At 43.8% G+C, this 13,924-nt stretch overlaps 1 protein-coding gene across 1 annotated transcript in view; it reads left to right on the forward strand.

Annotated features, from left to right (window-relative positions):
* The window catches only part of LOC147097553 (C-type lectin domain family 10 member A-like), a 139,864-nt gene that overhangs the window by 11,585 nt on the left and 114,355 nt on the right, over nt 1-13,924 (forward strand). Inside the window, exon 2 of the mRNA XM_085971511.1 lies at nt 10,857-10,952. Within this exon, the coding sequence (XP_085827637.1) occupies nt 10,857-10,952 (96 nt within the window). The remainder of the gene's footprint in view (nt 1-10,856; nt 10,953-13,924) is intronic.

The following is a 13,924-nucleotide window of genomic DNA, read 5'->3' on the forward strand; positions in this document are numbered from 1 at the left end:
GAGAGTCTGTGTGTGTGAGAGAGTCTGTGTGTGTGAGAGAGAGTCTGTGTGTGTGTGAGAGAGTCTGTGTGTGAGAGAGTCTGTGTGTGTGAGAGGGAGTCTGTGTGTGTGAGAGAGTCTGTGTGTGTGTGAGAGAGTCTGTGTGTGAGAGAGTCTGTGTGTGTGAGAGAGTCTGTGTGTGTGTGAGAGAGTCTGTGTGTGAGAGAGTCTGTGTGTGTGAGAGAGTCTGTGTGTGTGAGAGTCTGTGTGTGTGAGAGAGTCTGTGTGTGTGAGAGAGTCTGTGTGTGTGTGAGAGAGTCTGTGTGTGTGAGAGAGTCTGTGTGTGTGAGAGTCTGTGTGTGAGAGAGAGTCTGTGTGTGTGAGAGAGTCTGTGTGTGTGAGAGAGAGTCTGTGTGTGTGAGAGAGAGTCTGTGTGTGTGAGAGAGAGTCTGTGTGTGTGAGAGAGTGTCTACTGTTTATGTTCTTTTGTTAGCAGTCCTCCAGTCCTCTGACACCACACCTGTAGCCAGAGAGGATTGGAAAATGATGGTCAGAGCCTCCGCTATTTCCTCCCTTGCTTTTCTTCACAGCCTGGCAATGTATCTAATTTTAACAATGCTAAATCCCTTAATATTTTGTCTCCTACAATATTTGTCCCATTCAATTCAATTCAATTCAATTCAAATCGCTTTATTGGCATGATAAGTTACATCTTATGTTGCCAAAGCATCAAAATACATTTATGGTTTAGCACATAAACGCAGTTCTATTCATACAGTGTATAAACAGGTATATCCCTGAGTGTATAAATATACATTCGCATTGTTTATATATATTCTTTTCTTAGTTTACTGATTGTCCCTCTGTTCATGGCAAGCTGTAACATAGTGTGCCGCCAGTGTTACACAGCTTCTCTCCTCTCCCAGTAGTCCAAAGATGTGCGGGTTAGGTTGATTGGCTATGATAAATTGACCCTTCGTGTTAGGAGGATTAAATATGTGGGGTTGCGGGGATAGGGTGGGATATGTGTTGATGTAGGGGTTACAGGGATCGGGTGGGATATGTGTCGGTGCAGGCTCGATGGGCCGAAATGGCCTCTATCTGCACTGTGGGGTTTCTGTTCTGTTCTGTTCTGTTCTGAATGGGAGTTTTTGGTTGTCATTCAGATTTCTGAAATCAGGGCATATTTGTGAGAATTTTTGGTAGAAATTCTCCCTGATGCCCTGATATTTTCCGCAGGCTGTGAGGAAGTGCATCTCTGTCTCCACTACTCCCTGACTGCAGTGAGAGCATATCCTGTCTTCTCTTGGCAGCCTGGTCTGCCTGTGTCTGCCTTTTTCGATCGCTAGGCTATGTTCGCTAAGTCTGTACCTTGTCAAGGTTCTTCTCAGTTTGTTATCCTTTACCATGGTCAGGTAATCAGCTATGTTGTATTGTCTGTTTAGGGCCAAGTAGCAATTGAGTTTGCTTTGGGTTTTTGTTGTTTCTGCCCAATATGTCAGATATTTTTCCTTTTGCTTAGCGACGATTGTGTTGGGTCGAATTCTTTGTGTTACCCTGTCACTGTCCTGGGGCTGGTTATTGTTAGTATTGTTAGTAGTTACTTCACTGAGTCCCAGGACTAGTTGACTGAGGGTATTCTTCTTTATGGTCAGCTCTTGGCATTTCAGGGCGTCGTAGTGATAGCATTGGGGATTGCTCATTTGTAGGTGATTCCAAAATTTGGTGGCTCTTTTTTGGATAGTGATTATTAATGGATATTGGCCTAGTTCCGCCCTGCATGCATTGTTTACTGTTTTCCTTTGAGTCCGGAGGATACTTTTACAGAATTCTGCATGTAGGATCTCAATTGGGTGTTTGTCCCATTTTGCAAATTCTTGTTGAGTTAGCAGTCCCCATACCTCACTGCCATAGAGTGCAATTGGTTCAATTACTGATTTGAAAATTTTGAGCCAAATGCTAATTGGGATTTCTATTTGGATTGATTTTTTGATGGCATAGAAAGCCCTTCTTGCTTTCTCTTTCAGTTCATTCACAGCCAGTTTGAAGTTTCCCGTAGAACTGATTTTTAAGCCCAAGTATGTGTAGTTAGTGGTTTGTTCAATTTTGGTTGTTCCTACTGTGAAATTTATTTTGGGTCCCTGATGTTTGGATCTTTGCTGGAACACAAGGACTTTGGTTTTTTGGGGATTTATTGTCAGGGCCCAAGTCTGGCAGTACGACTCCAGCAGGTCCAGGTTCTGCTGTAGCCCCTCTTTAGTTGGTGACAGCAGAACCAGGTCGTCTGCATAGAGGAGGAATTTAACCTTGGATTCATATAGGGTGAGGCCGGATGCTGTAGATTGTTCAAGTAGTTTTGCCAATCCATTTATGTAAATATTAAAGAGTGTCGGTGAGATTGGCGAGCCCTGCATCACCCCCCGCCCCTGTGGGAAGTATTTTGTTTGTTTGTCTCCAATTTTAACTGCACATTTGTTGTTTGTATACATTGATTTAATTATATCATATGTTTTCCCTCCTACCCCGCTTTCGATAAGTTTCAGAAATAAACCGTCATGCCAGATGGAGTCGAAAGCCTTCTGGAAATCTACAAAGCATGCGTAGATTTTGCTTTTGTTATGGTGAACGTGTTTGTCAATTAGGGTCTGTAGGGTGAAGATATGATCGGATGTTCTATAGTTTGGCAGGAATCCAATTTGGCTTTTACTCAAGACATTGTGCTCCTCAAGGAAGTTTATAAGTCTTTTGTTTATGATGCTACAGAAAACCTTTCCCAGGTTACTGTTTACACAGATGCCTCGATAGTTGTTTGGGTCGATTTTGTCCCCACTTTTGTATATGGGCGTTATGAGTCCTTTGTTCCAGATATCAGGGAAATAACCGACACTCAGAACCAAGTTGAAGAGTTTTAGGATAGCCAGTTTCATTTTGTTGTCTGTGTTTTTAATCATCTCGTTTAGTATGCCGTCTGTCCCGCAGGCTTTTCCTGGCCGCAGGTCCTTGAGTTTTTCAAGAAGTTCTTTTTCTGTTATTATGGCGTCTAGCTGGTTTTGGTTATCTTTTATGGCCATTTCTAGCTTTTCCAGTTTTTTGCATATTTGGTGTTGCTCTGGTCTTAGTGTGTTTTTCTGGTATAATTTTTCAAAGTGGTTTACCCATGTGTCCCCATTCAATATTTCACACTCCTACAGTGCCTACATTCACCCCTGTTCTGTGAAGACAGACGATGGAATTTACGCCTCACCACTTAAAGCTCCTGTAGACCCACTTTAATACTCCGGCCGACGCCCACTCCGACCTCGGCCTACTGCACTGCTCCAATGAAGCTCAGCGAAAGCTCGAGGAACAACACCTCAACTTTCCATTAGGCACTTTACAGCCTTCCGGATTCAACATCGGGTTCAACAATTGCAGATCAGAACCTCTGCCCCCATTTATTGGGACGGCAGCTGTTGCTGATTCTACTGTTCCATTTACACCTCTCCTCGACCCATCTTTAGTTTCTGTACTTGTCCCATTACCACCCCCTTATGCCCTGCACCATTATCCCTTTTCTCATTTAATCTCTCCTGCCTTCCACCCTATCGCAGAGCTTCCCTTTTGTTCTTTCCTCCCCTCCCCACTTCCTCTGCCTCTGTACTGACTTAAAATCTGTGACATTACTAACAGAGTGATTATTTGCAATGCATTTTTTACTCTTCCTGTGCATGCGCACTCGATCCGGTCGCGCTCTCGCACTCGATCCGGTCGCGCACGCAGAGTACCAAGCGGTGCGGCGGCTGCAGCCTGAACCGCCATGCTTCGCTCGGCTCCGTATGGAGAAGGTCAGCGGCTGTGTTGATGGCCAGGGGAGAGAGAGGATCGTGGGGGAGAGAGAGAATCGAGGGGGAGAGAGAGGATCGAGGGGGAGAAAGAGAATCGAGGGGTAGAGAGAGGATCGAGGGGGAGAAAGAGAATCGAGGGGGAGAGAGAGGATCGAGGGGGAGAAAGAGAATCGGGGTGGAGAGAGAATCGGGAGGGGGGAGAGAGGATCGAGTGGAGAGAGGATCAAGTGGGAGAGAGAGGATCGAGGGGGCGAGAGAGGATCGAGGGGGAGAGAGAGGATCGAGGGGGCGAGAGAGGATCGAGGGGGAGAGAGAGGATCGAGGGGGGAGAGAGGATCGAGGGGGAGAGAGAGGATCGAGGGGGGAGAGAGGATCGAGAGGGGAGAGAGGATCGAGAGGGAGAGAGAGGATCGAGGGGGAGAGAGAGGATCGAGGGGGGAGAGAGGATCGAGAGGGAGAGAGAGAGGATCGAGGGGGAGAAAGAGGATCGAGGGGGGAGAGAGAGGATCGAGGGGGAGAGAGAGGATCGAGGGGGAGAGAGAGGATCGAGGGGGGAGAGAGGATCGAGGGGGGAGAGAGGATCGAGAGGGAGAGAGAGGATCGAGGGGGGAGAGAGGATCGAGGGGGAGAGAGAGGATCAAGAGGGAGAGAGGATCGAGGGGGAGAGAGAGGATCGAGGGAGAGAGAGAGAATCGAGGGAGAGAGAGAGGATCGAGAGGGAGAGAGAGGATCGAGGGGGTGAGAGGATCGAGGGAGAGGGAGAGGATCGAGGGGGAGAGAGAGGATCGAGGGGGAGAGAGAGGATCGAGGGGGAGAGGGAGGATCAAGGGGGAGAGAGGATCGAGGGAGAGACAGGATCGAAGAGAGAGGATCGAGGTGGAGAGGTACAATGGAAGGGGAAGAGAGGGTTTAAGGGGGGAGAGAGGGGATCATACCCACATCATCCGCTTCTACACACAGGTTACCTTTATGGTCCCTAATAGGCCCTACTGTTTCTGTTATCCTCTTGCTCTTTATGTATTTATAAAACACCTTTGGATTTTCCTTGATTTTACTTGCCAATATTTTTTCATGCCCTCTCTATGCTTTCCTAATTCTGTTTTTAATTTCACCCCTGCTCGTTCTATACTCCTCTAGGCTTTCTGCAGTATTAGTCTAACTGACTAAATACCCAGATTAGCTGTCGCCCTTTTAAAGATTGGCTAGTCTTCAATCCCCCGGCACACCCACACTCAATAGAGCCTGAACTACTATTTCTAGAGCCTCAGTAATTACCTCTCCCTTAGCATCCCAGGAGGTAACCCATCAGGCCCTGGCATCTTGCCTTCCTGGAGCCTAACAAGCAATATCGTTCATCTCACTCTCTGCATTCACCACCTCTCTGAGATCCTTCTCTAAAGTGCTTGTTAAATATCTCTGCTATTTATTGTTTGTCTTCTAAATTTGAAAATCCTCTCCTCTCAGCGGCCTCACCTCACGTTAACATTTATCTTTTTACTGATATTTGTTTTTTATTCGTTCCTGGGATGTCGGCGTCGCTGGCAAGGCCAGCATTTAGTGCCCATCCCTAATTGCTCTTGAGAAGGTGGAGCTGAACCACCTTCTTGAACCGCTGCAGTCCGTGTGGTGAAGGTGCTCCCACAGTGCTGTTAGGGAGGGAGTTGCAGGATTTTGACCCAGTGATGATGAAGGAACAGCGATACACTTCCAAGTCAGGATGGTGTGTGACTTGGAGGGGAACTTGGTGGTGGTGGTGTTCCCATGCGCCTGCTGCCCTTGTCCTTCTAGGTGGAAGAGGTCGTGGGTTTGGGAGGTGCTGCCGAAGAAGCCTTGGCGAGTTGCTGCAGTGCATCTTGTAGATGGTACACACTGCAGCCACGGTGCGCCGGTGGTGGAGGGAGTGAATGTTTAAGGTGGTGGATGGGGTGCCAATCAAGCAATTGTGAGTTGTGAGGTGGATGCAATGTCTCTTCAAGGTGATTTAGACAAGTTGAGTGAGTGGGCAAATACATGGCAGATGCAGTATAATGTGGATAAATGTGAAGTTATCCACTTTGGTAGGAAAAAGAGAAAGGCATCAATGGGTATGGGGAGAGAGTGAGAATATGGTATTGAGATAGAGGATCAGCCATGATTATATTGAATGGTGGAGCAGGCTCGAAGGGCCAAATGGCCTACTCCTGCTCCTATTTTTCTATGTTTTCTGTGTTTCTAAGTGAGCTGCTTTGTCTTGGATGGTGTTGAACTTCTTGAGTGTTGTTGGAGCTGCACTCATCCAGGCAAGTGGTGAGAATTCCATCACACTCCTTACTGTTAGGAAGATCCAGTTGTTGTGCTCCATGTTGGGGCCAATGACCTGGGGAAAAGGGAAAGAGACCCTGCAAATGGAATATCAGAAGTTAGGAACCAAATTAAAAAGAGGACGCCATGAGTGGTAATCTCGGTATAGGGATAGGCAGATCAGAAAGGTGAGTGCATGGCTGAAAGACTGGTGTAGGAAGGAGGGATTCAATTTCATGGGACACTGGCACCAGTACTGAGACAGGAAGGAGCTGTACCACTGCGACAGACGCCACCTGAACCGGGCTGGGACCAGTGGCCTAGTGGAAATGATAAATAGGGCTGTCGATAGGACTTTAAACTATAAATATGTGGAATGAGTAAAGGACAGTCAATACTATCATGGGAGATTTTAATTACCCCCAAATAAACTGGCAAGAACAGGTAGCAAAAAGGTATAGGGAATACAGGGAATGTGTGCAAGGCTCCTTTCTTACCCAGTATGTAATAAGCTCAACAAGAGAGGGAGTTCAGCTGGATCTCGTAATGGGAAATGAACCAGTATAGATAAGAGAAATAAGTGTAGGGGAATATCTAGGCAATAGTGATCACAATATAATAAGGTTTCAGAAAAAGATTTAGAAGGACATAAGTAAAACAAAGATCAAAGTAATAAATTGGGGGAAAACTGATTTTATAGGGATGAGAATGGAACTTGAGAAAGTACCCTGGAAAATATTACTGATAAACAAAGAAATAGAAAAGCAGTGGGAAACATTTAAAACGGTGATCAATAGAGTCCAGGAGAAATATATCCCACTAAAAAGCAAGAACAAATGAGCCAGTAATGACACACCATGGGTTAGTAAAGAAATGAGGGCAACATTGCAACTAAAGAAAAAGGCATACACTCAGTGCATAGACAACAAAGGAGAGGATGACAAAAGGAAATACGAAAAGCTTTGGGAAAAAAATCAAAAACACTATTAGGAAGGCAAAGAGAAACTACAAAATTAAATTATCATGAAATATAAAAATAAATAGTAAAATATTCTACAGACACATAAATAATCAAATAAAATTCAGGACAGGGATAGGGCCACACAATAAACTCATCGGTAATGACAGTGAAATGGCAGAAATATTAAATAATTACTTTGCCTTGGTATTTACCAGGGAGACTAAAGGGTGGACATGACATTAGAAGAGGAGATCAAAAAAGATATAAAGACATTTAAGGTAGAAAGGGGAGAGATAATTAATAAACTAATCAAACTTGGAGAGGATAAAACCCCTGGTCCAGATGGATTGAATCCACACATATTAAAATATGTTAGCCATGGTGTGGAGGTGCCGGAGTTGGACTGGGGTGGACAAATGTAAAAAGTCACACAACACCAGGTGAAGAAGGAGCAGCGCTCCGAAAGCTTGTGATTTCAAATAAAGCTGTTGGACTATAACCTGGTGTTGTGTGACTTTTTACAAAATATGTTAGGGAAGAGATAGCAGACGCACTATTACATAAATATAGAAAAGGGAATCGTGCAAGAGGACTGGTGGACAACTAATGTGATTCTAATATTTAAAAAGGGAGACAGAACAAGCCCAGGGCACTATAGACCAATTAGCTTAATGTCAGCGGTAGGAAAAATAATGGAATCCTTACTTAAACATATAATAGAAAAAGATCTAGAAACTGAAAATATAATAAAGAATAGTCAGCATAGATTTGAAAAGGGAAGATCATGCTTGACCAACCTTATTGAATTCCTTGACATTGTAACAGAAAGGGTAGATAAGGGTCATGCAGTAGATGTAATATATTTGGATTTCCAAAAGGCCTTCGCTAAGGTACCACATAGTAGACTAATGACTATGGTCAGAACATGTGGAGTCAGGGAACAAGTAGCAGAATGGATAGCAAGCTGGCTACAAAACAGAAACCAGAGAGTAGGCATTATAGGTAGTTACTCAGACTGGCAAAAGGTAAGAAATGGTGTTCCACAAGGATCGGTGCAGGGACCACTGTTGTTGACCATTTACAGAAATGATTTGGACTCAGGAATCGGAAGTACAATTTCAAAATTCGTGGATGGCCCCAAATTGGGGGTGTAGTTAATATAGAGAGGACTGTGACAAAATACAGAAATACATTAATAAACCTGCAGAATGGGCATGTAATTGGCAAATTAACTTCAACATAGATAAGTGTGAGCTGTTACATCTTGGTAAGAAAAATAAGGAGGCCCTATACTCCTTGGAAAATAAATGCCTCAACGGGGTGGAGGAGCAAAGGGATCTGAGAGTACAGATGCAAAAATCACTAAATGTAGCGACGCAAGTTAAGAAAGCCATAAAAAGGCAAGCAAAGAAGCAGAGAAGTTATGTTAAACTTGTACAGAACCTTGGTTAGACTGCATTCAAGGTGACGCTAAATAAGCCCATGAGGGAGAAAGGAATAGAAGGATATGCTGATGGGGTGAGATGAAGAGGGGTGGGAGGAGGCTCGTGTGGAGCAGAAACACCAGCACACAGCAGTTGGGCCGAATGGCCTGTTTCTGTGCTGTTAATACAATGTAGAAAAATATTAAACATGCAAAGTTAAAGGCACTTTATCTAAATGCACGAAGCATTCACAAAAAGGTGGGTGAATTAATGGCACAAATAGAAGTGAATGGGTATGATGTAATTGCCATTTCAGAGACTTGGTTGCAGGGTAACCACATCTGGGAACTGAATGTTCCAGAGTACTCAACCTTTAGGAAGGATGGACAAAAAGGAAAAGGAGGTGGGGTAGCGCTGTTAATAAGGGATGAGATCGGTACGGTAGAGATAAAAGAGCTTGGCTCGGCAGATCGTGATGTGGAACTGGAATCAGTTTGGGTGAAGCTAAGAAACAGCAAAGAGCAGAAACCATTGGTGGGAGTTGTGTAAAGGCCACCAAACAGCAGTGGTAATGTAGGGCACAGTGACAACCCAGAGATTAGAAGTGCATGTAACAAGGGCAACATGGTCATTATGGGGGACTTTAATCTACATAGTGACTGGACAAATCAAATTACCACTAATGGTGTGAAGGACAAATTCTTGGAATGCATGCGAGTTGGTTTCCTGGATCAGTATGTGGAGGAACCAACCAGGGAACAGGCTATTCTGGATCTGGTACTATGTAATGAGAAAGGTGTTGTGTCTCAAGGGGTTTTATACCCTTACCTATATAATATTTAAGAAGGACTCCGGGGTGGAGAGTTTAGTTAATGGCCATTTTATTTACAATGTGCTTCTTCACTCAATGCACTACATTTCCCATAGTGCATTGCAAATCACCACTACGGTATCCCATGTGGGACAATTCTAATACACATTCAAAATACACAACAAAAGGGCTAATCAATAATCTTGTGGTAAAGGGACCTTGAGGGACAAGTGACCATAATATGATTGAATTTTACATTAAGTTTGAGCATGATGTAGTCCAATATGAAACTAAGGTCTTCAATCTAAACAGAGGAAACTACAAGGGTATGAGGGACAAGTTGGCCATGATAGATTGGGACAGTACACTAAAAGGTATGAAGATGGACATACAATGGCTAACATTCAAGGAAATAATGCATAATTTGTAACAAGCATATATTCCTCTAAGGCATAAAAACCCAAAAGGAAAAGTGATCCAACCATGGCTAACAAAAGAAATTAAAGCTAGTATTAAGTCAAAGGAGGAAGTTTATAAAGTTGCCGGAAAAAGCAGTCAGCCTGAGGATTGGGATCTTTTTAGAAATCAGCAAAGCGGGAACTAGAAATTGATAAAGAAAGGGAAAATGGAATATGAGCTCAAACTAGCGAAAAATATAAAAACAGATTGTAAAAGCTTCTATAGGTATGTGAAAAGGAAAAGACTGGCAAAGGTAAATGTAGGTCCTGTACAATCAGAGACGGGAGAATTTATAATGGGGAATGAGGAAATGGCAGAGAAATTAAATAAATACTTTGTTTCTGTCTTCACGGAGGAAGACACAAAAAACCTCCCAGAAATACGAGAAAACCAAGGGTGTGACGAGAATGAGGAACTTAAAGAAATTATTATTAGTAAAAAAACAGTACTGGCAAAATTAATGGGACTAAAAGTCGATAAATCCCAAGGACCGGATGACCTACATCCTAGGGTTTTGAAAGAGGTGGCCATTGGGATAGTGGACGCATTGGTTGTCATCTTCCAAAATTCTACAGATTCTGGAATGGTTCCTGCAGATTGGAGGATAGCAAATGTAACCCTGCTATTTAAGAAAGGAGGGAGAGAGAAAACGTGGAACTACAGACCTGTTAGCCTGACATCAGTAGTTGGGAAAATGCTGGAATCTATTATAAAGGATGCAATAACTGGGCACTTAGAAACTAAGAGTAAGATTGGGCAGAGTCAACATGGATTTATGAAAGGGAAATCCTGTTTGACAAACCTATTGGAGTTCTTTGAGGATGTAACTAGTGGAGTAGACAAAGGGGAACCGGTAGATGTGGTGTATCTGGATTTTCAGTTCAGCCATGATCTCATTGAATGGCGGAGCAGGCTCAACGGGCCGAATGGCCTACTCCTGCTCCTATTTTTCTATGTTTCTATGTTTCCTTGACTACATCACTCCTCTCTACACCCCGTATTCCCTCTTTCCCCAATATTGGCCCTCCGCCTCCTCTCTTTTCTTTTCTATCCCTCCTGATCTGTTTATTTTCCATTCTTGTCCAGTTTCACTTATTGATCTGTTTCTGAAATTGCAGTCTATGAAAACAATCTGAAGAAGGTTCCAAACCTGCCTCCTCCCATCATCGAGAGGAGCAACAGACCAAAGAAGGCAGGCCCAAGAGCTAATCCAGGTGAATCTCTGTTCTGTGCTTTACTTTTTCTGTCTGAGCTGCCTCCTGCCTTCACTTCAATCTTCTCCCCATGTGCAGTTACTCCATTTGATTTTATTCCTCTACTCCATATTCCTCTGACTAACTTGTTTCCTGCATGAATATTATCCTCATCTATTTCTCCTTTCTCTATTAGCTGGTCCTGTTTGTTTATATTTCCCTGATTCTTTCCTCGTTTAAATTATCAAACATTTCCAAGCCAATCTGATTGGTTCTTCTGTCCAGGAAGAAAGAGGAATGTTTATTTCGGTTAAATCATAGCTTTTCCTGCTTTTTGTTTTTAATTCGGTAACAGATTGTGAATGTGTTTTTCTACACTTGTGAATCAGTGCTGCACCTGTTACATGGTGCGCTGGTTCAAGAAGACCACGTTTATTAATGGAAGTGATTGAGGTTGAAAATACCCGTTTTTGTTCAATTCTTTTTAACACTGTGAACTAAAGAACTACAGCACCTTATATTTGTTGGTTGTCTGGTTGCATTGTGAATAATATTCTAATCACTCCTGTGGACGTCCAGCACGTCAGCACCATAGGAAAGCCGCTGCTTGTGCTGCTTGTGCAGCCACTGCTATAGAGACATGAGGGATGGGCGAATACGTTGAAAACTTTAAAATTAATACAAATTGCACAAATAGATTTGCCTCTTTCAGCTCACCTTGGGCTTTTGGATTGTTTCTCGATGCACAACCGTGTAACTGAGTGACGTTTCGGAAGTGTTAACGCATTATTATACAGTTCTTTTATATCCCAGTCATTTCTGACAAGTAATTTTATTTTTAAAATAGTGTTTGTAGTTGACGAACTAAATGCAGTTTGTTGAGTCTGTGTGTTCCAGTTATGTTTAGGATCAATCACTGTACACAGAGAACAAGAATAACTTTTAACAGGTCTTTACTATTCGAAGGTCAGGGCTGAACTGCCCAGCAAATCCCTACACAACACTTATATACCAGTGTGGTCACCACCGGTATTACAGTATTACAGTATACAGCAGCCAAGAGAAAGTAGTATATCTCTTAAGGTAGTTCTCTTAAGGTGGAACAGGTTACATACACCACAATCCTCCCTTTTTAGCTCAACAGTTATATCCCCATTTAACATAACATAATAACATATATATATATACAACTTCATGCAAAACAGTTCAAAGATTCAGTCTCTGAGGAGGCCTCCTGATTCGAGTTGGATAACGCCTTTCAGGGGTCTCTGATTCTCGTTGCTGGGGTGACTCATCTAGTTGGTCTCTTATGGATTGGACATCATCATGAGGTACATTCACTTCTGAGGTAGATGCTTCAGGTTCACTAACTTCTTCCACGGTTGTCTCTGCCGTAACCATGGGTTCGACCCTTGTTCTCGATTCTACCAGTTGGTCAGCATGACGCCGTATTACATTTTCACCAATATCTACCGTGTACCTCAGGGGTCCTTGTCTGGCCCGAATTGTTCCAGATTGCCATTTCTCGTTTTTATAGTCCCGGGCTAACACTGGTTGTCCTATTTCGAAGCTCCGAGTGGTCTTGTTATTTATATGCTGGAACTGTTTGTTTTCAACTTCCCTCCGCACATTTATTTTTAACAAGTCCAACCTGGACCGCAACCTCCTGTTGTAGAACATCATGGCAGGACTTTGGTTTGTCACTGCATGAGTGGCGTTTCGATATGCCAGTAGGAATTTGTCCACCTTGTGTTGTAGTGGAATCTGATCTTCGCTCATGGCCTTTATTGCTTTTTTAAACGTTTGCACAAATCTCTCAGCCAACCCGTTTGTAGCCGGATGATATGGGGCAGAGGTATAATGTTTCACCCCATTCTTCTTCATGAATTTCTGGAATTCTTCTGACACGAACTGCGGCCCGTTGTCTGAACATATTCGTTCTGGCAATCCATTTCTTGCAAATATCGTTCTTAGCACCGCGATCGTTTTTTCCGAGGTAGTGGTAGTCATCTTAATCACTTCTGGCCATTTAGAATGTGCGTCCACCGCAATTAAAAACATGGAGTCCATGAATGGACCAGCAAAGTCAATATGTACACGTTGCCATGGGGTTGAAGGCCATTCCCATGGATGCAGCGGTGCAATCGAAGGTGCATTTTGCACTTTTTGGCACCCTGAGCAGCTTTTCGTCAGATCCTCTATCTGTTGGTCGATACCCGGCCACCACACATAAGCCCTAGCAAGGCTTTTCATCTTGACTCCCCCCAGATGACCTTCATGCAGTTCCTTTAGAACTCTCTCTTAACTTAGGAGGAATAATCACCCTTGTTCCATACATCAATGTTCCTTGACAGACAGACAGCTGTTCTCGTCTTGCTGAGAATGCCGGTAACAGTGGATCACCATGTGCTGGCCATCCCTTCACTGTCACTTCGTAGACCCGGGACAGTGTCGGGTCGTTCCTGGTTTCTCTTTCAATACTTGCATTGGTGACTGGTAAACATTCGATGATGGTCAAGTGAAATAACTCAACAGGGTCAACCGTCAGTGCCTCCTCCTCTGTAGGTAGTGGCAGGCGCGACAGCCCATCAGCATTACCATGCTGCTTTGTACCTTTGAATTCAATCTGATATTGATGTGCCCCTAGGAAAAGGGACCATCTCTGGAGTCTCTGTGCTGTCATCACCGAAACACCCTTCTTAGGGTTAAAAATGGATACCAACGGCTGGTGGTCTGTCAGAAGCGTGAACTTTTGGCCCTGCAGGTAATGATTAAACTTCTTTACTCCCCACACAAGGCTGAGAGCCTCCCTATCTATCTGAGCATAGTTGCGCTCAGCGGAGGTCAATGATCTGGATGCGAACGCAACTGGCCTCTCCTGGCCATTTGGCAACTTGTGTGAGAGTACTGCCCCAATACCATATGGAGAAGCATCACAAGCCAAACGAATAGGCAGCGTTGGGTTGAAGTGAGCCAACACTTCCTCTGAGGTG

This window comes from Somniosus microcephalus, chromosome 31 (assembly GCF_052327205.1).
Source record: "Somniosus microcephalus isolate GS21.2 chromosome 31, FLI_Smic_1.0, whole genome shotgun sequence".
In the NCBI taxonomy this organism is placed as follows: domain Eukaryota; kingdom Metazoa; phylum Chordata; class Chondrichthyes; order Squaliformes; family Somniosidae; genus Somniosus; species Somniosus microcephalus.